The sequence below is a fragment of the Quercus suber genome, unplaced genomic scaffold, assembly GCF_002906115.3.
Source record: "Quercus suber isolate HL8 unplaced genomic scaffold, Cork oak 2.0 scaffold_102, whole genome shotgun sequence".
NCBI classification, from domain to species: Eukaryota; Viridiplantae; Streptophyta; class Magnoliopsida; order Fagales; family Fagaceae; genus Quercus; species Quercus suber.
In genome coordinates, this window is record NW_027069567.1 from 509,031 (window position 1) to 534,965 (window position 25,935).

The following is a 25,935-nucleotide window of genomic DNA, read 5'->3' on the forward strand; positions in this document are numbered from 1 at the left end:
GGGGTTATCCCTCATCAATGTCTACTTCCACTTGTTCATCCGCCACACACTCAGTCAAGTCAACCCCATCTTCCTCATGATTCTTGTCCACTTCAACCACATCATCTTTGTCATTGATTTCTTGTACATCACCTTCCTCGCTAATTTCTGATCCAAATTCATTGTGTTGATCATCATCCATCTACATGCATGTCCAAATAAAAAGCATATGAGTTATCAATTAAGTTAGATTTAGTTTAAAATACCAAATTCAACAAAACCCACAACAACCCATATAATATAAAAACAAAAAATAAACAGGAAACATAAAATTTAATCAAAACCCATATATTTATATATTAAATCGATATATTTAATAATAAAAAAATGCATGCGTAGAAATTGGCATTGAGTGGAGGAGGGTTGGAGTAAACTATCTTCCAGGCTTTTTCTACAATCCAATCCATATATTTATATTTAATTGATATTTTGCAATGCAAAAATAAAACAAAATAAAAGAAGAAGAAGAAAGGAAGGAGAGTTACCTCTGAATGACTGTCTGAATGAAACTGGGGTTCACCATCTCTTTGCACATACTTCCAATCCAATTTGATGTCGGGGATGTGAGAAATCTTGTGCCAGTTCTCTCTGGTTCCTCTTCGGAAAATTTTTATGAGAAGTTCTGAATCATCAATAATCAATTCTTTCAATAATGGAGTTGTACACAAGTAGTCAAGACCTATTCTCACAAATTAAGAGTATATAAGTTTAGGTTAATCTAATAAAACCTTAGCTTTGAGTCTCAAACTATCATTGTTACTAGCTAAAGACAAAGAGAAAAAAGAAAATGTTACGTTATTAATAGCCAAAGAGGTTTCTGACTTTCTGCTTCATCCTTGGCCAACACATCTTTTCTTAACCTTTTTGGACTAGGTCAAACAGTCTGCTTGCTGCTCAATACAGGGCTGGCTTGTAATGGGCAAATCCCACTCCCATACTCCATCAAAACCTTCCCTACAAGTTCAAAATCTACTCTAGTCAAAAACACCAATATATCATTCCCATGTAGTGTTAAAGATTTTATAAACTAGCAGGGCATTATGTGATAAATTTTAGCTAGGTGTTATAGACAATATCATAAGTTCATTGCAGTTAGGCACAAAGAAACTGTGATAGGATTGTTTTATTAAACAGATTTGGGATAATCATTTTGTTCATTAATATGTGAAAAAAAGCACTTTGTTTTACCAACAAAATCACAAAAACAAGAGATTAATTCAAAAATAACCAACATTCACTTCAACTGTACAACATTTTCATTAAAAAATTGAATTGACAACTATTAAGTTTCAAAAATTCATCATGTTTGAATGAGTTTAAGATTCAATCACTTATATATTTTTAACTACAACAGAAACAGTATTTTAGGGACTTGACGTTGTCATTAAGATATGAAGATCATCTTTATGCCAAGCTCTTCCACCATTTAATTTCACTTCACCACCACGATCAAGTAATATGCTGGGTGTGATAAAAACATGGACTTGAAATTAGGATCAGATCAAATACCTGAATAGTGTTACAATGGAGATGGTAGGAGGGAGGGTTTATTTGTTTTGATTCAGAAGAAAGAGTGAAGAAATGAAGCAAAAGAGAGAGAGAGCCAAAGCCACCCTCAAACATCCACAAAAGAGACTTTTAAAGTCCTCTTCTCTCTCACGGTGATTACTCAAAAAACCAGGTCCTCAATTTTTGTCATCCACCAACTACATGCCCAAAAGAACAGCATATAGTGAGTTATGTCAGATTAGTCCAAATATCCAAAATCAATGAAATCCACAAGATCCATATTGATATGTCATATTAAGCCATAAATGAATAAGAAGAATCAAATATAGGCATAACACTTACAGATTCTCAGCCCAAATCAAACTCTCCCACGGGTAAGGAAAATATTGTGGAGTCAATGACAATTAACGAGATGCTCATGAAGGCCACTCAAGCACGTGCAACACCATCAGGCAGTACCCGTGCACCTTTAACTGTTCTATCTGATGTTTCAAACATCAACACAGTGAATGCAGCTACCTGGAAGCGTCAAGTGAGGTATTCCACAGGTACGGATGTTATTATGGAAGATGCAGTGGGTTCAAAGAGGAGTGTTCATCCTACAGGGGGTCAGCCGGAGTTACAGAAAAAAAAGAAAACTGTTTCTCGGGTTGGCAAAGGTGACAAAGAGATATTGGCAGAGGCTGGTTCCCAGCCCCGCCAGAACCAATGAGTCTTTTATGTTGGAACTGTCGGGGGCTTGGGAACCAACGTACAGAGAATCAGCTCGCAGACTTAGTGTGGGCAAAAGATCCCTCCGTTGTGTTTTTAGCCAAAACATGGACGGATGAAGCTAGGCTAATTCTTATTCAAGATCGTTTGAAGTTTAAGCATAGATTTATTGCACCTAGGAGAAATAAATTAGGGGGTTTAGTGATGTACTGGAAAGAGGAGATTGATTTAACCATAGAGACTTTCTCAAAGAACCATATTGATGTCACAATTTGCAAAAACAAGGACGGGGAGTGGAGATTCACTGGTTTTTATGGAGAACCGGATACACAACTCAGACATGAAGCCTGGGCACGTCTGAGAAATTTGAAAACACGAAGTCAAGCTCCTTGGCTATGTGCGGGAGATTTTAATGAAGTTACAAAGCAATCAGAAAAATTAGGCGGTAGAACTCGGCCTCATAGTCAAATGCAAGCTTTTAGAGACATATTGGATGAGTGTGGTTTTATGGACCTTGGTTTTGTGGGATCCAAGTTTACGTGGCATAAGCATTATGATAACTTCACAGTTTGGGAGAGATTGGATAGGGCGGTGGCAACCAATGAATGGTTTTCTTTGTTCCCGGATACACAAGTTCAGCATCTTGATGTTACCACTTCAGATCATAAGCCCTTGCTCATTAAGCCGGACGGAATGGACTGCAAGCAACAGAGGCCTTTTCGTTTTGAGCAGATGTGGATGAGTGATTCGGGGTGTGAGGCAACAATTGAGGCGGTATGGTAGCAGGTAGGAGATGATCCAAGGGGTGAAAAGGTGATAAAAAAAATTGAAAAGTGTGGGAAAAGGCTAACCAAATGGAGTAAGAATTGTTTTAGAAATGTGAAACGGGAGTTGGAACAAAAGAGGAAACAATTAGTCCAGGCCGAGAGGGTGGCATGCAGTGGGGGTTTGGTGAGTTTGATGAGGAAATTGGAGAAAGAAATAAATGAACTTCTTGATAAAGAGGCACAAATGTGGAGGCAACGGGCTAAGGTGCAATGGCTAAAAGATGGGGATAGGAATACGAAGTTTTTTCATAGCAAAGCATCACAACGGAGAAGGAAGAATTACATCAAAGGGCTGTATGATAATGATGGTCAATGGTGCACTAATCCTAGCCGAGTGAAAGAGATTGTTTTGGAGTTTTATCAAGCTCTTTTCACTTCCCAAATCCCGGACAATTTTGATGAGATTTTGGCACAAATACCTCAGGTAGTAACAGATGAGATGAACAATGACTTGATGGCTGAGTTTCAAAAAGAAGAGGTTGAGACAGCTCTTAAGCAGATGGCTCCGTGAAATCACCTGGACCGGATGGAATGCCACCAATTTTTTACCAACAATATTGGTCTTTGGTGGGAAACGATGTGGTTGATGATATTCTTTATTTCCTAAATTCGGGTAATCTCCCTCCATCTTTGTGTCATTCATTTATAACTTTAATCCCTAAAGTTCATAGTCCTGAATATATTTCACAATATCGCCCTATAAGTCTCAGTAATGTATTGTATAGAATTTTTTCAAAAGTGTTGGCTAACAAATTGAAGAAGATTCTTCCCCACATAGTGTCAGAACAACAAAGTGCTTTTGTGAAGGACAGATTGATTTCCGACAATATTATGGTGGCTTTCGAAACCCTCCATTATATGAGAAACCACAGTTCGGGGGAGACGGGGTATATGGCACTTAAACTAGACATGAGCAAGGCGTATGATAGGGTGGAGTGGATGTATATGGAGAAATTGATGAAGCAGATGGGTTTTGGAGACACCTGGGTAAATCTGATGATGCAATGTATTTCACAGGCTACGTATTCTGTATTGATTAATGGAGAACCACATGGTCACATCACACCCTCGAGGGGGCTGCGCCAAGGAGACCCTTTGTCTCCTTACTTGTTCTTATTATGCACGGAAGGTTTCCGTGGTTTGTTGAGAAAAGCTGAGGAGAATGGTGATATAAGGGGTGTCTCTATCTGTCGAAGTGCACCAAAGCTAACACATCTTCTTTTTGCAGATGACAGTCTTATTTTTTGCAGGGCTAAAATTAATGAATGTGAGAAGCTTTTGGAGATCCTAGCCACTTATGAGCAAGCATCGGGGCAACAAATAAATAGAGATAAAACTACTCTATTTTTTAGTAAGTCCACTTCCCAGCAAATGCAAGTTTCAATTCAAGCAGCCCTTGGAGTACCCATGGTCAAGCAATATGAGAAGTATCTGGGATTACCAAGTTTTATTGGGAGAAAAAAGAAGGACAGCTTTGACAACATTAAGCAAAGAGTCTGGAAAAAGCTTCAAGGTTGGGAAGGAAAGCTTCTATCACAAGCGGGAAGAGAGATTTTAATTAAAGCGGTGGCTCAAGCATTACCTACCTATACTATGTCATGTTTCAAATTACCAATTACTCTTTGCTATGACATAGAAGCTCTCATTAGAAGATTCTTTTGGGGGCAGCGAGGAGATAGTCGAAAGGTGCATTGGGTAAGGTGGGAAGAGTTATGTAAGCCAAAGGAGCGAGGGATGGGCTTCAAGGATTTATCCCGTTTTAATGATGCTTTGCTTGCTAAACAAACTTGGAGACTCCTACATGATAAATCCTCACTATTTTACCGGATTTTTAAAGCGAGATTTTTTCCAAATTGTTCAATCATGGAGGCCTCTTGTCCAAGCTCGGCATCCTATGCTTGGAAGAGTATTATTAAAGGGAGAGATGTGATTAAACGGGGAGCTATTTGGAGAATTGGAGATGGGAAGTCAGTACATATTTGGGGGAACAGGTGGCTGCCACAAAAATTTTCAGCAGCTACTTTATCTCCACGGGTAGGTGGTTTGGCTGAAGCAAAAGTCCAAAGCTTGATTGATGAGGAACGAAGATGCTGGAAGTCAGAGGTAATTGATGAAATCTTGCTGGATTTTGAAGCAACAATGGTGAAAAGCATTCCCCTTTGCCTCATTACGCAACCGGATGAATTAATTTGGCCTCACAGTGCAAATGGAGTCTACACAGTCAAGTCGGGTTATCGATTTCTGCAGACAGAATTTCAGAATCAACAACCGGGTCAGTCTAATCCTTTGATGCTCAAGCCACTGTGGAAAGGGATATGGAGTCTCAAAGTGCCAAGCAAAGTGAAGAATTTAGTTTGGAGAGCTGTCAAAAACTCACTCCCCACGAAGCAGAACCTAGTTAAAAGAAAGGTGTTAACTGATGACTGCTGTGACCAGTGTAAAATGCAAAAAGAAGACACCATTCATGCTCTCTACCTCTGTCCGAAACTGGAGGAAATTTGGCTCTCAAAGCAAGCTTGGAACCAGTGCAGTCTACGGCAAGTGACAAGTTTTGTTGATCTCATGGGCTACATTTTGGCAGAGAACAGAGACCCGGACCTGTTTGCTATGGTTGTTTGGGCTATATGGAAGAGAAGGAACGATATCAAGGTAGGGAAAAGAGGAGAAAATCTCCCAAATCTGATGCAGCAAGCTCAAACCAGATTACAGAATTTCTTCCTGCATAATTCTGCAGCAACGACATCTACAGGTCAACCCCCAACACAATGGCAGCCCCCAGCGCACCAACAGTACAAGATTAACTTTGACGGGGCACTTTTCAAGGATGAAAACCAGGCGGGTTTAGGGGTGGTGATTAGAGATAGCAAGGGACAGGTGATGGTCTCCTTGGCACAACGAATCCCACTTCCTAGTACAGCCATTGAAGTTGAGGCCTTGGCAGCTCGGCGGGCTTTGGAGCTGGCTTTGGAAACTGGCCTCAATAAGGGAGTTTTGGAGGGTGATTCACTGATCCTCATGAACGCTTTGAAGTCAAACTCCCACAGCCTTGCACAGTTTGGTCATATTGTCAATGATATACATTACCTAGCCTCTCAGTTCCCCATGATTTCTTTTTCTCATGTAAGGAGGCATTGTAATAGTGTAGCTCACTCCATTGCGAGACGGGCACTTTCTTTTTCTTCATTACAAGTCTGGATGGAAGATATACCACTAGAGATTGCAGATGTACTTCAAGTTGATTTAATAGCCTTGGTTGAATAAAAGTCTTATGATGTGGATTCTCAAAAAAAAAAACTTACTGGTTACTAGTTAATGTGGAATTACATGCCCAAAAATCAAAACATTCTTATTTATAACCAATAACATATTAGACCAAAAGGGTCATGTCCAAAATTTATTAAAAAAAAAAAATCAGTTTATGAATACTTAGAAAGAAGAAAATGTATTTTAGATTTGCAAATAGTAGGCATAGAAGATAAGATGTTTGGTGGGAGTGTGTATGTAATTTACAACAGAGGCTTGATATCCTTCTTCTCTCTCACCATCATTCATTCAAAAAAATTTTACTTGAGGCTAAAGCATGATCACACACGCACACACAAAAATTCAATAAAACCAATCAATAAACAGTTACTATAGTTTTAAGTTTTTAACAGCTACATCATTATTAGTTTTCATTTTTCATTTTTGCTGAACGACTATATAATTATTACTTACCTCCTCCTTTGTGGTCTTTAAAAATCTTGTCCACTTCAATACCTTGCTCTTATTATTTGTCTACTTCACAGGTCTCCGGACCCTCATCATTGTCCAATTTCCACTCATTCATCCACCACACACTCAGCCGAGCCAGCCCCAACATCATCTTTGTCACTGATTCCCGATTCATTGTGTTGATCACCATCAAACTACATGCATGTCCAAAAGAAAAGCATATGAGTAACGAGTTCTGTTAGATTTAGTTTAAAATACCGAAAACCAACAAAACCCATAGCGACCCATATAATATTAAACTAAAAAATTAACAAGAAATATAAAATTTAATCCATATATTTATATTTTAATTGATATATTTGGAATGAAAAAATAAAACAAAGGAAGAAGAAGAAAGGAAGCAGAGTTACCTTTGAATCAAACTAGGGTTCACCGTCTCTTTGCACATACACCCCGCCCAGTCTGATGTTAGAGATGTGAGAAATCTCGTGCCAGTTCTTTCTGGTCCCTCTTTGGTAACGTTCTTCGACAAGCTGTGAGTCATGAATCTCTAATTTCTTCAATGATGGAGCAGTAAGCAAGTAGTTTGGTAGAGACTTTAGTTTGTGGCAAAGAGAAATTTTCAAGGACTGAAGACGTGGCATTATTTTTATTATTATCGGATTTTTAACAATACCATTATCGTTTTCTTCTTCTTCTTCTCCCGTTCCTCCCATCCCAATCCATTCTTCCCAGTTGACCAAACGGAAAAATTCGAGAGATTTCAGGTTTGGGAATACAATGTCGTAGTCTTTCTTGTTTTTAGAATCTTCTATTCCCAGAAATTCATCTCCCACCTTCTTCACATTATAAAGCAACACTATCGCTAATACTTCAAGGAATGGCAACCGCCCCAAAAAAGGCAAATGCTCTAAATTTTCGCAGCAAATAAGTTGAAGCTTTTTCAGTGTGGTCCATGACATCATCCAATTAGGATAAATTGTGTTGCCTGCGTAGCCCCTAATTTTTAAACATTGCAAGTTTGGTGGTGGCTCTAAGGCATTCAATACTTTTACGTCATTCTCCTTTCTAAGCAAGTAATCTACAGTATCAAATGTTAGCACCAATCCACGGAGATGTTTTTTATCTTCCAATTGTGCATTCTGAGTCTCATCTACATGTACCACATTTTGCATCCCATTTATTATAAGATTCCCTCGAAGCTGATTCAAATTTTTTAACTCTCCAAGTTTACATCCTTCTCTATCATCCTTATCACTTATGTTGAATGTACTTAATGTTCTAAGACCAATTAATTTCCCAATCCCTTTTGGAAATACCACTTTGCCCGAATAATAATCATCATGAAATATAAGATGTCTTAAGTTAATTAGTTTTCTCGTCTCCTGTGGTAATTTCTTGAAATAATGATCATTCTCGATATTCAAAGTTTGTAAATTACATAGATTACAAAAGGTTTCAGGCAATTCTTCTATTTTAACATTCTTAGACATACGAAGACACCTTAAATGTATTAAATTTTTCACTGCATCTGGAAGTTTCTTAATTGGACAATCCAAAATTAACGTTCGTAAACATTTAAAATGATGGAATGAGTTCAACAAGAGCATCTCAAACTCATAATCCCTCTCACCCGAAAGAAGAAAGAGAGTGCGTAGATTTTTTGCACGATATATGGATTCAAGAAATTGCATTTCTTTTGAAATTTTTAAATGTAAATGAAGAGCACTTTGACAATCTATCTCCTTATCACCATCAGTTTCAAAGGTTTCATTTTTTGTCATTAATTGAGCAAAGTCATGCACTATATCATGCATTTTGCAACCTATTATCTGGCCATCACTATCTTCATCTCTCTTGAAATCTTGGAAGAAAGAGTGCATGGCTAACTTTTCCAAGTATTCTTCTGCTATGACTTCCATCTCCATATTTGTCTTTGACTCAATATACCCTTGTGCCATCCAGTGGAGGACCAATTTATCTCTATGAAAGAAATAATCTTTTGCAAAGACAGAACAATATGAGAAACAACGTCTCATTGTTAAGGGTAGTTCATAATAACTCAAAAACAATGGTGCCAAAAGTCCTTTTTCAATATCTTCCAATTCCCACAAACTGCTATCCAAAATCTTATTCCATTGTTCTCTACTTCTCTTGTTCTGCATGAGGCTACCTAGAGCCTTTGCAGCCAGTGGTAAGCCTTTACACTTAATTGCTAATTTTCTACCAAGATCTTCTAGAAACTTAAGTTGCTCCTCATTAGAAAATGCTATTTTACTGAAAATCAACCAGCAGTCTTCTTTAGACAATACTTCCAAATTTATAGTGGGGGCACTCTCCATGATCTCCGCAACTTTTTGTTTACGTGTGGTTACTAGAATTCTACTGCCATGAACACCATTTTTGAGAGCAAATTTGAACGGCTCCCATTTTTGGGAGTCTTCAATCCACACATCATCCAAAACAAGAAAGAACTTCTCGTCCTTAATCAAACCATGAATTTTACTCAAGAGAGTTTGCAATTCAGTATCATCAAGGTGTTCATGTTTAGAGTCAACCTCTTTAATGATTGCTTTGGCAACCTTGCACTGATCGAATGGATCAGAAACACAAACCCACATTCTTTTTGAAAAATAGGCTTGCACATCAGAATGATTGTAGGCTAGTTGGGCAAGAGTTGTTTTTCCAATACCGCCCATACCCACTAAAGAGATGACACAATAAGAATTTCGTTCTTCTAGACTACCCACACTTAATAGGTTTCTTAGTAGTTCATCCCTATAGATATCACGGCCAATTATATTGGACACATCCACAAAGGACGTAGTTGTTGGTCGCTCAACTACATCAGGTTGCCTATTAAAGTCTATGCCATAGGTTGCTTTGTCTTTGACAATCATATCTAACTTTTCATTCAGTTTTCTTATCATGTGACCAACGTCATGGCGCAGAGGAAGGTTAAAACAACATGATGGAGATGGGACGAAGGAGCATACCTTCTTCCTGACAACAACAGGAGCGTTAGTATCAGCTGGTTTTCCTTCTTCTTTCTCAATCTCTGCTCTGATCCTTGCAGTGTTCCATGTGTCCAAGATGTCATCCATCTCATAGTACTGATTTTGGAGCTTCTCTAACCAAAGCTTCTCAGTACGCTGCTTCACAGCATGTCTTTCGTCAGCATCGTCCAGCATTGCCTTGATCATTCCGAGCTTGCCTTGAAGCTTTTGGACTTCTTCATCTACGCCAACTAGCAAGTTGATCTCTTGCTTAGCAACCTGAAAAACGATTGAACCCACCTCCTTGAAGAGATCAATGAGTAGTGTATCAGCCATAGCTAATGGAGAATGAAAGTAAAGTTGAATTGAACAACACAAGAAAGAAACAGAAAGTGTTTAGCGAGTGCGCTTATGAATGTTCCTGGTTTCTTTCGTAGTAGTTTTGGGCAGGAGTGGCAAAGATATTATTTGACGCGCACATTGTTTTACAAATTTTCTAAGCAAAGTATACATTTTCTTTTTGATGAAGCAAAGTATACATTTTTTTTTTTTTTGAAGCAAAGTATACATTTTAAAATATCTTTATCAGCGTTTTTTTATTCTCTCTCCCTTGCCACATTAAGAATGACGTTCAATATTAAACCGTGTACTTTCGCAAGTAATTATAAATCAACTCTACACTTTTAAGGGATATTCCAAATTAAACTTTATAGTTTTACAAATTCTAATTAAACCCTAAAGTTTTAAATCTATTTCAATTTAAACCTAAGCCTTTTGGTCATTACAGTGACCGTTGCAAATTGCCTCTGAAACAAAATACTTCAGTAAGTAATAAAAGAAAAAGGGAATATATGTGTAAGTGGAACATAGAGAAATTAACTTGGAAACAACATATTTGGTGTTTTTTTTTTTTTTTCTGTATCTGACCGTAAGAAGAAAAAATTAATTTTCTTTCACGGAAATGTAAAAAAAATACATTTTAAAATTTAAATTTAATATGAAGGCCACCAGGCAAATTCAATGGTATTTTTTTAAAACCAATTGAGTTTCAAATTATTTCATTTAGTGTGCACTTGGATTAGGGTTGGAACTTGGAATTAACATCTTGCCCGCCTAACCTATCATGTCTTGCACAATTTTTTTCCACCCCAAAGAGATAATAGGACAGGGACAAGTTTTTCTCACCCTAGTCCCAAATGTGTGTGTATATCTATATATTATTTAAATTATTTATACATATAATTTAATATTTTCTATACATAACTAGTTATAATTTATTTATTTTATGCATATTGTATTTTTTTTTTTTTTTTTGTAGTGCAATGACATGATGGTCACATTTATCACAAGTGACCCTATTCCGTGGACAACAATTTGTACCATTTATCCAGGAATCTATCTTGGCATATGATTGAATTCCATGAAATAGAATTACAAATGAAATTCTTCTAAGAAAAATCACAATGAAATGAAGTTGATTTGTCATGGAGAAGTAAAAATGAATTCTTGAATTGGAGTAAAGCAGAACTTTGGATGCCATAATGATAATGGCATCGATGAAGGAGAAGAAAAGGAAGAGGAGCAAGTGAAGTCATAAGAAAAGGAAGAAAAATATTAGAAAGCAAGAGTAAGAAAGAAGAAAGTGGCCTTGGTATAGCCATTAGGAGCGTCCCCGTATTTCTTTCATTAAGACAGCGTTTGGATTGCGCGTTTGAGCGTCCAGCGTCTGCGTTTCCCTTTTTTTTTTTTTTTTTTAGCTGTAATATTTGACTTTTCAGCAACTTTTTAGCAACACTAATGGGTCCCGTACACTATTCACGGGACTCACAAACCTCACTTTTCAACAATTTTTCATTAAAAATAGGTCCCACGGCATTATTTACACATTTAAAAATTATTTTACTATAGTATTTTTCAGTTCTCAGCAAAATAAATTGTATCCAAACGAATCCTAAGAGACATTGAGGAGTTTTTATTTTATTTTTTATTATTATTTTTAATCGATGCAAGAAAGAGATAAGGATGGAGATGGCATAAGTATATATTTGTTATTTACATGTCATTATGCCGAGGGCCATGGACTTGATTGCCAGCCAAAAAAGTGCTTTAATAATGTTTTCGCAAAAAATGTTAAGAGGGTGTTTGGTTCACTATGATGTGCCATTAATATGATATACATTATGATGATGTGACATTAAGATTTTTGGATTATTTTATTTTATTTTTTCTAACATTTTCATAATTTAAAATTACAAAATATATCACATTATTTTAATCTCATCATCTTCCTAAATAATATAATATTGTATTTTTGTATTGAAATTACATTAATGTAAGATTACAATAACATAATATTATAACGCAATGTAACATTATGACAAACTAAACACCCTCTAAAAGTATTACAAGTTGTACCACATCAAACATACAAATTTATGTCACAATAAATATGATTATGGGCTTCAATCAGCTCATAAATAAATATTTAAATTGTCTTTTTATAATTGGTAAGTTGTATATAATAAAACTTGTAACTAGTACCCAAAGCATGTATTACTTTTTCTTTTTCTTTTTTCATTTTTTAAATATTTGGTCGACTATGGTCTACGTTGGAAGCTACTTTAAAAGTACCTATAGCATGAATTACCTTTTCTTTTTCTTTTTCTTTTTTTTATATTTGGCATGATTAGAAGACTTTGGTCCCTGTTGGAAGCTACTTTAAAGTACCCAAAGCATGTATTACTTTTTCTTTTTCTTTTTCCTTTTTTTCTTTTTTTAAATATTTGGCAGGATTAAAGGACTTTGGTCCTTGTTGGAAGCTACTTTAAAAATACCCATAGCATGTATCACCTTTTCTTTTTCTTTTTTCTTTTTTTAAATATTTGGCATGACTAAAATACTTTGGTCACCGTTTGAAGCTACTTTAAAGTACCCATAGCATGTATTACTTTTCCTTTTTCTTTTCTTTTTTAAATATGGCATGATTAGAGGACTTTGGTCCTCGTTAGAAGCTACTTTAAAAGTGAGTCAATCGTGTTATCCGTCTCATTATTATTTATGTGATATTTAGTGCATTTCGAGTTTTCTTCCTCATATAGACAAAGATACTCTTTAATTATGAGTATGACTCGAAACTTCGTTTGAAGGGAGGAAATTATATCTTATAGGTAGGGATGGCCAATGACCAAGTTTGGCTCGGTTATACTCAAACCCAACCAAAATATTTTATCCATGGATACCCAAACCCGACTTGAACCTAGTTTATTTTAATAGCTTTTTTTATAAGAATAAAAAATAAAAATAAAAATAGTTAATAACATGATTTTCTAGTGTAAAGTTGTGATTTCCAACTAGCTTTTGTTGGCTCTAATTCCGTGCCAAATTTGGTTGTAATTCATTCAATCATTTCCCTGTATTTATGTGGGTTTATTTGTAAGGGATGAGTGTGAGAGATTGGTAAATAATCCAGCTTCAAAAGAAGAATCAACGCAGTTCGCAACTAGCTCACGAGAAACTCACAAGTAAAGCAACTCGCAAAAGGCCACATGTGAAGCACATGACTAAAAGCTGAAGAATCATGCTAGCTTGTCCAATTCGCAAGTACTTTGCGAGAAAGGCCATCTCGTGAGGTACCCACGAAACTCTTAGTTTGGCAAAATGAAAAAGTGCTTTACCAAATTCCTTACCCACACTATATATACCCTCATTACCCATGAAACTGTAAGGACTTCTTTTCAAAGAGAAAACCCTAGCAAAACACTTGAGAGTTAGAGATTGTCATACCCACAATCATCTACGCATTTTCTCTTGGTTTTCCTCTACTCCTACCTCTCCATCTATACATCCTTAAGAGGTTCTTAGCCCAAACACTTACCTCACCCATTCTAAGTGTTAAGAGAAGTTTTGGTACCTTTGGGAAGCATTGGAAGAAGCTATTGAGTGGCGGATGCAATCGGGCTGAATTGTGGGATCCAAAAAACTAATGAAGACAAGACTCCAAGTAGAGGGCTCAAGTACATTGGATAGATTAGGCTTGGGGTTTTTTTTTTTTTTTTTTTTTTTTTTTATATATTCGTGTACTCCAACTTATTCATAATGGATCGATTTTGACTTGGAGGATCGCTGAGAGGTTTTTCACTGAGTTCTTAGGTTTTCTCTTCAATAAAACGTCACGATATTATCTTGTGTTTGCATCTCTCTTCCTTACTCTTTAAGCTTTACCTTTATTACTTATTGTGGTTGCATATGACTTAGAGTAGTATTACTGGTATATTGCGCTTATTTACTCTTGTTCCGAACTTAGATAAGTTAGAGTAAAAGCAATCTAACCGTAATTTTAAAATTGGGAGTCTGAACAAACTTTAGTGTTTTCACACTAATTGAGCTTTCATCTAGGAATTGTATTCGGATTGGGCTTAAGGGAGTTTGAAATTAACTTGGGTTGAGTGTTGTGAGTGTAAGAGATAAGTTTGGAAATCTGGGCTTCTATGCAAAAGGAGTGGGCTGGACTTAGTTTTGGGTTCAGCATAAAGCTATGTTGGGTTGGACCTAACAAATTAGGTAGGGTCTAGATCCTCACCTAATTGGGTTGGGCGACCCCCGTATCTCACATCAACTTCTAGACATTTCTATCCAGCCACCCTCTCTCTTTCAGATTACGTAAATGTGAAGAGATCAGATTGTATGAGCATGTGATTTCGTGGTCGTGTGTGATGTGTCAAGCAAAATATATGTAAAACAAGTATTAAGTGCATGTTACTATCTGTATGGGTATGAAAATGATTGTCTGTGTCAACGTAAATCAACATACACTAAGGAGCATCACAGGTGAGATGAGCAAGGGAAATAGATATTAACTTTTATTAGTGTTCTACTTGAATTTTCTTGGGTTTTTTTTAGAGAAAATAATTTTTGGGTTTGTTATGCTCCTCCTTTCTACTTGAATTTTCTTTGGTTTTTTTTTTTTTTTCCTGCTTCTCCTTAATGCTTTGAATTTTTTTGCTTTATTGTTCTGTGGAGAGGCTGAAGAGAGAACTTGAAGGGAGAAAGCCAAAAACGGGTTGTTTTAGGGATTTGTTTTTAATAGTATGGATCGACTTCGGGTAATATCCAAACCCGACCCACGAATTTTGGGTTCGGACAAAATTCAACCCAATTTACCCATGATGAACTAGGTAATATGGTAATACCCAATATTTTCGGGTCAGGTTGGTAAGGTACNTTGATGATAGATTGTGATTGCCCTTTGGCATTCCATCACAAAAAAGGGGAGTAAACTTTGTAGGAGTTTTGTAGTTAGGGGGAGAGTTTTTTTTTTTTTTTTTTTTTTTTTTTTTCTTTGAGGAGCTAGTGGAGCTAGTGGAGATATTAGATTGTACCTAGGTGCTTCACTTTGTGTATCATTTTTTTGGGATATTCATGTTAGGGGGAGTTACATTGTTTTTTGATATACATGATATATACACGATTCTTGTGTCTTTGGATTCACTTTTTATTGTTTTATATTTATGAGATTATTCATTAATATATGTTTCTGTGTGAATCATATAAGAATGTTATACCTGTTTATTTACTATTTTCTGCCACACATGCGTTCATGCATTTGTTAAGTGTTTCAGGAATATACAAGTTGATTCAATTGAGCTGTTGTCTACACTTGCAACTGATGGATAGTAGTTAGAATTGAATTTTAGTTTTTATGAGCATTATTTATGTAAAGGGCTTTCTCTTGTAAACTTTGAGCTTTAGTTTGTGTTTTGTCACGGATTACTAAAGGAGGAGTTTGTTAGGTTCTAAAGATTTAGGAATTTATATATTTAGAACTCTAATGTGTAATGTTGGTAAACCATGATCAAAACAATATGTTTAAGTCTTGTTTAGGCTTGCTCAAAGTTGGGTCTTTCATGTAAAGTTGGAATCGAGAGGCTGCAAATGCATTGATGCATTTCGGCCTGGCTCAATCGATCGAATCTCGGGCAGAATGTTTTTCTGTAGAATATTCCAGCTTAGCCTTAACTCATTAAACGTTTTGGGTTTTTTGTTTTTATCCTAGGTATATAAAGAAAAACCCTAGTCACGTTTTTAGAGTTGCTCCTGTTATATTGTTACTCATACTTTTCTGTTTTATGTAAATCTCTTGTGAGATCTAGAGGAGTTTTCCTTTACACAAAGTTTAGGGTTTTCTAGGTAGAGATTACTTCAAAACCTTGATGATCAACTCGGTTGCTGCCATTGGAGCTTAAAGAATAATAAGCGTGGGTGCTTGTAGCTAATTGGAGAATCCAAGAAAGAATGAGTCCGTGGATTCGGAGTTTGCACGTGATCGTGTCAGTAAGTTCTACAGGTGGGTAGTATTAGAAAGTCAAGCTGGGAGCTTGTAAGTCTTTTTGTATGAACTTCTATTCTTTCATAGTGGATTCAAATTTACCTCGAGGATAGTTAGGTCAAATCCTCTCCAGGTTTTTTACCGGTTTGGTTTTCCTAGGTGATCATATCTTGTGTTATTTTTTATTCCGCTGCTTTATACTTTTGATATGATTGTATGTTTGTGATAACCTAGAATTGCATAATTTGACTAAGTAATAACTTGGCTAATTAACTAAGTTAATCTGGTTGGTTTAAGGGGTCTAAAACCGTTCATGGTGTAATATTCCACTCGTAATTAATAATAATAATAATAATAATAATAATAATAATAATAATAATAATAATAATAATAATAAGAAATCCATAATAAAAAGCTAACTTTGCACTTTGTTTCTTCATGAAATCCGGTCCATATTTGAGAAAATCTACAGTCTCACCAAAAAGTGGCCACCCCATTGTTCCTGGTGGCAAGTGTTTCCTTCTATATTTTTTATGTCACTCCATTTCAATAGAGCAAAGCTGATACGGAAGGCCAAAATTAGCCCCCAAAACACCAAGACTGTCATTTGATGGTATGGTATCAACAATAATCAGGATTTACTTCTTCAATGGTGTGTATATTTTGGTCTCTAAACCAAGGAAGTCGATACCGTACCGGCCGGTACGTACCGTACCGGTTGCGTACCGGTATCGAAACATTAACGTTTCGTACCGGTTTAAATACCGGCCGTACCGGCCATGTACCGGCCATACCGGCCAATTTCGGGCAATACCGGCTGGTACCAGGCGTACCGGCCGGTACAGAAAAAAGTTTTTTTTTTTTTTTTTTAAGTTTTGTAATTTTTGAATTTTTGTTAGGGTAGAATGGTAACTTATTTGCATTAATTTATTAGTATTATTTGTTTTCTTAGTATGCAATGGTAACTTTTAAGCTTTCTATTTTTTATGTTGTGTGTGTTTTTTTTTTCTTTTAATTGATATTAAAGTCTAAAATTATGAATAATTAGTTTTGAATTGAGGAAATGTTTTATGGTAAACTTTTATATTTATTATAATATATATACACACACATACATATATATATATATATATTTATTTATTTTAAAATATAAAAAATAGCGGTAAACTCGAAACGGTACACCGGTATTAATCGGTATCCGAAATATACCATACCGCTGGGCAAACCGGTACAGCTTCCGGTACGGTATTAATTCCCTTGCTCTAAACATCCAATACAATCTGAGAGAGAAAAAGAAAATATAGAAGGTTAAATAGGCCAAGCCATGCATGCACCTTTTTTTCGTGTATGAGCTATGGTACTCGACATTCATGCATCCAACTCTAAGAAAACTTTTCTAAATAAAAAAATTAAAAATAATTATGTACCCAAATTAACCTCTAAGCCTTATCTTTCTCAAGAATGTTATATACAATAATTGCATATTTTTCCCCCTTTTATATATATATATATATATATATATACACAACTGAGAGAAAATTCAATTAGGTTTTAAATTAGACTCCAATTGTTGTCTAATTTTGCACCACATGTTCTATTTAAGTTTTTTTTTTTTTTAATTTTTGTTCTATGTGAGTTAATGATGTGCAAAAAACAAACAGTCTAATAAAATAAATCATAAAAAACTCAATTAAAAAAAAAAGTAAACTCATGTGTATATCTAAAAGAAATTAAAATAAAATAAAAATAGAAGAGAGAGAGTATAATTTTTTTGTTTTTTGAGAGAGAGTATAATTTGAATCCATATATGTGTGTAATTGTAAAATTTTNCTTCTTGCATCTTTTTAGATGGCTGCCAGAAAAGCATACACCACATTAGAACCTTACAAGTAGAAGGGGGAGAGTGGATACACAAACATGGCCAAGGAGTGGAGTGGGGTAGATCCTAGTTACGAACTTACCAAACACCCCCCCCCCCTTTCTCCCAGAGAGAGAGAGAGAGAGAGAAGTTATACAAGGGGAAACTTTGATATTGTGCATGAGTGTGTGGTAGAAGCATGTAAATTGGGTTGAATATAAAGTGAATCAGCCTAAACAGTGTGAGAAATGCATGGCAAGCAGAGAGTTCCAGGCTGCCAGTCACACATCATGAAATCTTATCTGAATTCGTGTGCCATTCCATCAAATGGGGGCAGTTTTCTTATTTCTACCTAACCTATTTACAAAACATATGATTAAGCTACTGCTTGTGTTTGGATTAGTATGCTTCCATCTAAGGACCCATCAGGTAGTTGTGCTAACTGCTAAGCATGAGTAGGATTGTTTGTTCGAAACATAATTCACCTCTTTCCTCTTTAAGCACATACACTAAATCAGAAATTAACTGTCTGTAATTGATGTGAGTTTAAAATCTCCTCTCACCTTCCATAGTTTGTTACAAAAAAAAATGTTTTTCATGTAATAGTCATTGTAGTCAAAGGCAAAAGGCAGCCTTAAGGTGCCAAATCCTTGTATCACGAGTTGTGAGGCACCAAAAAGGTACTCACTTGAGTGAAGCAAGGTGTCAAACTCTAAATATAGTTACTAATACTATACATATAATAAACTCAAATCATAAATATCTAACATTTACGATGCATGGTTTGAATTTTTAAAATTATTAGGGATAATTACAATTTACCCACTTGTGGTTTACCTCGAATTCTATTTACCTACCCGTGGTTTAATTTTTGACACTTTACCCACCTGAGGTTAGGTCCGTTACTCCTCCGTAACCCACCTTCAGTGCAAACGTTACTCTAACACATTTTTTATCAAAAACAAAACTCAAAACAGATCAAACACTCCTTTTTCTCCCAGAATTAAATAGTTTTAGGCTTATGTGACTGAAACTATTCCGAATCCAAATCCAACGAATTCCTTAAATTTCAAGGCATAAATAATTAAATACATAACCTTTATTCTATAATCCTTGTTAGAGTTTCTGAAATTATATAAAATAAAAGTTGCTAAAAGGTTAGCAAAATATATATATATATATATATAAAATCCTTCAGTACTCTCTCTCTCCAATCCTTCAATCTCTCTTTCTCTCTACGCTTTTCTGATCTCCTCCATCTTCGACGATCCAGACCCATAGCTGAGCTCCACCCCACACCGATGATCAAGATAAAATCACCAACCTAGGGCCGCTGTCACACCACCAAACCCACGGGCCATAGCTGATCTACCATGGCAAGGGCGGTGAACTGACAGAGGAGGACAAGGGGTGTGTCTAGAGGCAGCTGATCCATCATGGGTATGGATTTGGTTTAGAAACGTGATCTTGAGGGAGGCAAAGTCCACCGATCCAACGTCGTTGCCGAGCCCTAGCTCCGCCAAGTCACGCCCCTCTTGGAAGTCTAAATCGGCCAAGGAGAATGCGCCACCATTTGATCTGACCTCCATCCCCTCCGAATCCAAGCCATCGCCAGCTATGGTGGCCAAATTGAAGAGTCCATTGCCGCCGAGGCCACCTCCTTCCAAATTCTCACAAAACGAAGCTCAGCATTGAAAGTCATGGGCTTGATGTAGGAAATTGTTGACCAATCTGGTGGCAGATCCGGTGATTCAATGGGTTCTGGGTTGTTGTTTAGCTTTGAAATTTTCACTTTGCTTCTATTATACCCAGCAAATCAAGTAATTTTTATGCTACTGTTCATGATGTTGTGATTTTTTCTGGTGGGTTTGTTGTTTGAGTTTGTTGCGTGAGTGAGATCTTAGATGTTGAAAATCAAAAATTTAGAAATTAAGTGCTAGAAATTGTTGATCCTCCCTGTTGTCATGTTGTAAACTGTGTTATGCTTTGATTTTAATAAATTTATTAGTTTAGGCACAAAAAATTAGTATAAGGAAGAAGACGAAAACTCTCTCTCTCTCATGGTTTTGCTTCATTTGATTTGTATTAATTTTTTGGGTATTAGTTTTCTGGGTTTGTTCTTTATGTTTGTGAATGTTCTTCGTGATTGTGAATTATGAGAAACAAATAACATATTTTAATCTTGTTTTTTTTTTTTTTTTTTTTTTTTTTTTTTTTTTTTTTTTTTTTTGGGAGGAGAGAGACATAAAATTGGTGGAAAAAGACTTATTTACCCTTTTTTTTAACAGAGGTGGGTTACGGAGACTAAACGGACCTAACCTCAGGTAGGTAAAGTGTCAAAAATTAAACGGGTAGGCAAATCGAATTCGAGGTAAACCACAGGTGGGTAAATTATAATTATCCCAAATTATTAAGAGGCTCTATTAATTAATCTAAGAATAGACTTTACAACAATCTTATATAAAAATTTTCAAAAAAGAAAAAGAGAACAACTTTTTAAGCTAACAGATTACATGATTGAAATAATAAACAAATAACTGTTACTAAATTGGTACAGAAAGAAAGAGAGGTTAGAGAGAGAAGAAAGCAAGTGAAAGAGACACCCACTAACTTAAATTAAGTATGGAGCTACCCTTTTCTTCCAGATTACAGAACTTCCTTCTCTCTCTTTATTCTCAAGATCCTTAAAGTCTGTTTACAGCGCTAACTAAAAGTGCCCTGTCTAGCCTAAGTGAGCACCTGAATCTCCTTTAACTGCACTGATAATAGTTAACAAATTGTGTGACCTATCCCCTCAATCAAATAATATAAAATTAATCGAATATGAAAAAAAAAATTACCATGGAAATCTTAATGATGAGAACCAATTTATCTCAAAAAATTGATCAATTGATTGCTAGTTTGAAAACATACAAAATATACAATTGGCTTGGCTGGATCCAGGCTTGGATGTAGATTAATGCAGATTTGCTGATAAGCATGACCCAACTCTTAAACCCATATAATGATGGTGTAAAATTAGGGATAGGAATATAGTTGGTATCCACATGATCAACAGATCTAAACCTAAACCGCCCATCAACAGCCCTAGTCACATGGTTCAATGGTTTGGAATTTCAAATATATTTTTGTGAACGGGTGTCAAAATAGATTTAAAAACACTTTTCCTTTTTGGGAACAGGATTTATATCACGATCTATCATATGATGACTCCAAATATCATGACATGTAAAACATAAACATCATTCTGGCAATCATAAGCTCAACCAATATCTTCTAAAGAAAAGTTCAGATAACAACAGGATATACTCAACCTTGAGCTCAATTGTAAAGTCCCCAGGAATGACTTTATGTAATTCTTCAGTAGGCACATTTTTTGGTATCCTGTGGAGAAATAGCTTTGCCATTTCAGAATTAGGTACCTATAGATAATTTATTCAAAGATTGTGAATCAGCAGGATCACATTGGTAGGAATTAGAAATCACCAAGAATTTAATGTCCAACTTACATCCTCTTGAACCAAGGGAACAGCATTATCAACACCATTCTCTATCTTAGCAAGAACAAGTTTCATTGCAGCAGATGCATCATCTAAACAATTGTGCGGAGCACCCTTCCTTCGAATTTCATAGCCCAATACAGACTGTCAAAAACAAATGGAACAATTAACTATAACTGAAACAGCCCACAGCTGCTTGCCCATTACTCAAAATGATATGCCAAAAGAGAATCCTTTTTCCAATCATATCCTACCTTAATTAATAATTGACTAATACATAAAGTAGGAATAACACATTAAGAACTTGCCTTGCACAAATTATTCAGAGATGGTCTTCTATTGATAGGTCCATCCAAACACATAAAGATAAGTGAGGTATCAATTACTCTTGCATGATCTAACTTTAGTGCTGCAATCAACACAATAATAATTACACGAATGCAAAAAAAGAATAACTACCTTGCATAAAATTCAAAAAGACAATGATGGTTCAGTTGTCATGAGAGAGAGAGAGAGAGAGAGAGGAACTCCAATATCTAGTTATCATGCTTATCTTACCTTTCAGGTCATTGTTTAAACTGTGGCCTACTAAAATTGCTCCCTTTGATAACAGCTTCTTCATGGATTTCTACAAAATGCACCAAAATATATTAGATAAAGAATTGATCCCAAAAAGTGTGAAATCCAGCCTAATGTACCTGTACATCTGCCAATGAACAAGTAACTCCTTCCAAATCTCTTGCACTAACCCCAGTTATATCAGTTCTATAATCTGCAATGACTTTATTTGGGTTTACAAGTTCATCAAGTTTCACCTGCACAATACAAACTCACTAGAAAAGATTGTACAAATAGGACCCTTCGAGAGGTCTAGAAACTGTCAAACAAGCTAGCCAAAGTGAAGAGTATTCTTTTCCCCAGGGAAAAGAGAGGTGGAACAATAGGAATTACTATTGTATGAAGAGAACGAACACAAGCCGAATTAATTAATACCTGCAAATTGTGATCCACAGCACAAACTTTCACTAAAGCTTCAGTGCCATCTTCACAGAGAGCCATCTCACAGTCAACAGCAACCATTGCATTTGATCTCATAACCTTGGATTTTTTAGGAAGCTTTGTAATCACCCATCCCTGCTTCAACATATCCCACAAGTTATCAGGAAGCCAAGCTACATTTGAACTTGATAGCAACATTAGTTCCTCATTGTGTGAAACTATTTTTATACTTGCACACCACAACATAATTTAACTTTAATGTTTTGTATTCATTATATAAATAATGCATCTCAAAACACCCATCTAGTCCTATTTAATATAAAAACGTATAGGGTCAAACGGCAAAGCTCTTCTTAGAGACTCAGAAAGAAAACATGCTTCAAGGGGCTTCTGGTCACATCAGCTTACACTTTCTTTTCAACATTATCAATTGTCACAGTAGCAAATTCCATGCCAGAGAATACTTAAATTAGCATTTATATAGTTCATCTTTGCTCCCTAAGCTATTTTGACCATAATCTACCTATAGTTAGCAATAAGGAATGTATAGGAAGTAAATGTAGTAACAGAGATTACCTAAGAAAGGTAATAACGAAAAATAGGTGCTGTAGGAAAGCCCGAAAATGACCTTTTTAATATGAAAGAAGTGCATAAAAAATAGTTTGAAAAGTAAAAAGGAGTAAAGTTTTTTTTTAAATAACTTTTGATAAGTAGGAAAAGTAAACAAACATTATGACAACAAACCTCATCATTTGATGGGAACGAATAATCCAGCAGGTACTGAGGGTGTTCAAGAGTTAAACGAACCAGTCTCTGCACTGCCAGTGTCACAAGTTATCAAGATATACCAAACAACAAAGAACATTCAATTTAAAGTTATAGGAAAAAAGAAAGAAAAAGAAAGGGAGAATGCAAGAGAATAACTTGTGTCTAGAAATTTGATGATAACTTAAGCCTTATATGTAATGAGAGAATAATAGCAAACTAAAACAGAATCTAGTAGTAATTCAGCCACTAATCATGGAATTAATATATGATACTATCGTGGTTAATTTGGACAATAAATTGTTGATATAGAATAAGTGCTTTGAAATGGACACAATAATTACAACCGAGTTTTTTTAGTATCAACATCATGTAATTACATTGAAGGGTTTTGTTGCTAAATCAAGCAAAGAACATTAAAATAAATAAATAAAAGCTTAATTTCCACATTTGCATACCAGTTTAGAACTTTAAACAAATGAGAGTTTTCAAAATACCAGGAATATGACAGGCATATTATAAAAGGGGGAAAAGATTATCAAACCATGACATGGGAAGCATGAAAAAGCTACCAATCTAGGCATCCAACCATAATTAAAACATATTTAATCAGACAAATAATAATAAAAGAAGAGGAATTCATAAAATATGAACCAGACAAAGTGTGCATTTGAATGAACTTATTTCATCAGTTTATTGAGGCTAGTTTGTTTATTGTGTAAAAGTACATATATAACCATATATAAGTATTGCTAAGTTAAACAAGCACCCAGTTGAGCTAGAACTCATCAGCAAAGTATACAGCCATACCTTGAAAAAGGTGATGTTTTAAAAAGCTATACATTCCATTTCAAGATGAAACTAAGCTGAAACAAATGAACCCAAGTGTCCTACTACAACTAAAAACCCAACCCACCAGATATTGGTGTACAGGCCCCTTTTCTTCTACATTTTCACAGAAAGAGAATTAGTAAAAGTACACAAGTACTAGACTATTAGTAGAATAGCAAAAATGCATTCTTCAAAGCCTCAAGGGATAACTAAACCATACCTGCTCAGGTATTTCATTATCTGGAGATATGTTTGTAAATTGCCCCACTACATCACGCTTTAAATGGCATTGCATTACTTTAGCAAAAAACTGAAAACAGGGAAAAACATAAAAGTCATTGTCTTTATAAAATCTCAAATACAAGTAGTAAAGAAAAAAACAAAAGAAAAAAAAAACAAAAATTACCTTGAGATGATTTTCTTCAACAAAAGTCTTAAGAAAAGCAGCCAAAACATCATTGGACCTCCTGGTAGGATCACTCAAGCTACTGCCAAGCTTCCTATCATGAACTCTTAAGAATTCCTTCCAATCTCCTTTCGTACCCTTCATTCCTTGTTTTTGGGCCAACTTCACCATTTCAATAAGGACCTATTTACATTCATATTATTAGAAAACAAAATAAAAACAACTTTTTTTTTTATATGGGCATTATGCGTATGTTGAAAACACATATTGCAACAAACATAACAACACTTCACCAAAACTGAGACACAACACAACACAACACAACGCAACCACATATATACTAGTTGGGGTGAGTTATAAACAGTTTGTCAAAGCAAAAGAACAAGCAAGTGATTGAGAGAGTAAATGGGGTTGTTACCTTTTTCTCTGCGGTGTCAAATAATTGCTCCATTGGGAGAGAGAAGAGAGAAACGGGTCTGAATTTCTGGGGCGGCAGCTCTCTTCAACCGGTGGTAAACTGAAGAGAGAAAAGTCGGCGGCTGAGGGGTTTTTACTATAAAGAGATAATGGGTTGGGCCATTCAAAAATAGCCTACTTTACTTGCTTTTTTTCTTCTGCTTGTTTAATTACGTACCCAGGTTTAACTTTCGAGTAAATGATCAATGGGCTTTTTTTGTTTGGTGGTCATTGGGCTTCTTAAAAGCCTATCTTACTCTATTGCTGTAGCTTTTTTTTTTTTTTTTTTTTTGAATCCCTCTCTGTTGTCTTTTTTCGAAATGGCCTTTGCTGAGTTGGGCTGTCTTTGAGACTAAATTGAAAGTCAAAATATGGGTACAGATTTTGTGACCTTGTAGTTTAGTAGCTCAAACTCAAACAATTTAATTTTGTGTTTGAGCCCACGTTTTTCTACTTGTTTTTTAAATTAAACTTTATATAGTGTTTGTGTGTCTTACTATAAAAATGAAAAAAATACAATAAATATGATTAGGCATTTTCCCTTTGAATGGCATTTTCAGATATAAATGGCATTTTCACAATACAATAAAAATGAAAAAAAAAATATTCACTTTTTGACAACTATGATTAGGCATTTTCCCTTTGAATTTTGTGTAAATATGGGTTTTTATTGTGGAATTCCATTTTTTGAGATATGAGAGGAAGAATGTTGGCCATGAGCCTTGATTTATTAAAGTACAAGATATGGGCTTAAGCTCAATCAATGGTGAAAGTGGCACATGGGTGAGCCCACTTTATAAAATAAAAATATTTGGGCTTTGAACCCATCTCGTGAAGTATTAAAAGTTGGGTTTTAAACCTATTCCATGAACGTGAAGTAGCAATATTTGTGCTTTAAACCCATTTTGTGAAGGGAGGAAACACGGTTTGTTACAAGTCCAATTCATTATGTAAAGAAAATAAGAATTGATGCTATACAAAATCAGTAGACTAAATGCT

At 35.5% G+C, this 25,935-nt stretch overlaps 3 protein-coding genes across 5 annotated transcripts; 1 reads left to right on the forward strand and 2 right to left on the reverse strand.

Annotated features, from left to right (window-relative positions):
• Nucleotides 1-14: 14 nt before the first annotated feature.
• LOC112016239 (putative disease resistance protein RGA3) lies at nt 15-10,227 on the reverse strand. Of its 3 annotated transcripts, none has more exons than XM_065774962.1 (6): nt 7,211-10,227; nt 6,804-6,994; nt 1,549-1,745; nt 834-993; nt 525-661; nt 15-181 (listed from the first exon to the last, which is right to left on the reverse strand). In XM_065774962.1, the coding sequence occupies exon 1, from the start codon at nt 10,130-10,132 to the stop codon at nt 7,223-7,225; it is 2,910 nt and encodes a 969-aa protein (XP_065631034.1). In that variant the 5' UTR covers nt 10,133-10,227; the 3' UTR covers nt 15-181; nt 525-661; nt 834-993; nt 1,549-1,745; nt 6,804-6,994; nt 7,211-7,222. The 3 variants fall into 3 exon arrangements, with proteins under 3 accessions (XP_065631034.1, XP_065631035.1, XP_065631037.1); XM_065774963.1 differs by having other exon boundaries at nt 525-718; XM_065774965.1 differs by lacking the exon at nt 1,549-1,745.
• LOC112030149 (uncharacterized) lies at nt 2,257-3,597 on the forward strand. Its single transcript, XM_024062835.1, has 2 exons — nt 2,257-3,033; nt 3,163-3,597. The coding sequence occupies exons 1-2, from the start codon at nt 2,257-2,259 to the stop codon at nt 3,595-3,597; spliced, it is 1,212 nt and encodes a 403-aa protein (XP_023918603.1).
• A 10,271-nt stretch (nt 10,228-20,498) lies between the features above and the next one.
• On the reverse strand, nt 20,499-25,042 carry LOC111997839 (small RNA degrading nuclease 3). The gene is made up of 11 exons (XM_065774966.1): nt 24,899-25,042; nt 24,481-24,663; nt 24,295-24,384; nt 23,223-23,291; nt 22,473-22,613; nt 22,178-22,294; nt 22,038-22,107; nt 21,788-21,888; nt 21,489-21,623; nt 21,294-21,401; nt 20,499-20,738 (listed from the first exon to the last, which is right to left on the reverse strand). The coding sequence occupies exons 1-11, from the start codon at nt 24,929-24,931 to the stop codon at nt 20,730-20,732; spliced, it is 1,056 nt and encodes a 351-aa protein (XP_065631038.1). The 5' UTR covers nt 24,932-25,042; the 3' UTR covers nt 20,499-20,729.
• Between the last annotated feature and the right edge of the window lie 893 nt (nt 25,043-25,935).

Bases quoted from the DNA above. Each gene is read 5' to 3' on its own strand.
- LOC111997839 (XM_065774966.1), bottom strand. From the start codon at position 24,931: ATGGAGCAATTATTTGACACCGCAGAGAAAAAG. The intron at 24,385-24,480 runs GTAATTTTTGTT...CCCTGTTTTCAG, and splicing joins TTGAAGAAAATCATCTCAAG to TTTTTTGCTAAAGTAATGCA. The intron at 21,624-21,787 runs GCAAGTTCTTAA...TGTTTTTGACAG, and splicing joins CTCTGAATAATTTGTGCAAG to TCTGTATTGGGCTATGAAAT.
- LOC112016239 (XM_065774965.1), bottom strand. From the start codon at position 10,132: ATGGCTGATACACTACTCATTGATCTCTTCAAGGAGGTGGGTTCAATC.
- LOC112030149 (XM_024062835.1), top strand. From the start codon at position 2,257: ATGAGTCTTTTATGTTGGAACTGTCGGGGGCTTGGGAACCAACGTACA. The intron at 3,034-3,162 runs GTATGGTAGCAG...TTGGAACAAAAG, and splicing joins GTGAGGCAACAATTGAGGCG to AGGAAACAATTAGTCCAGGC.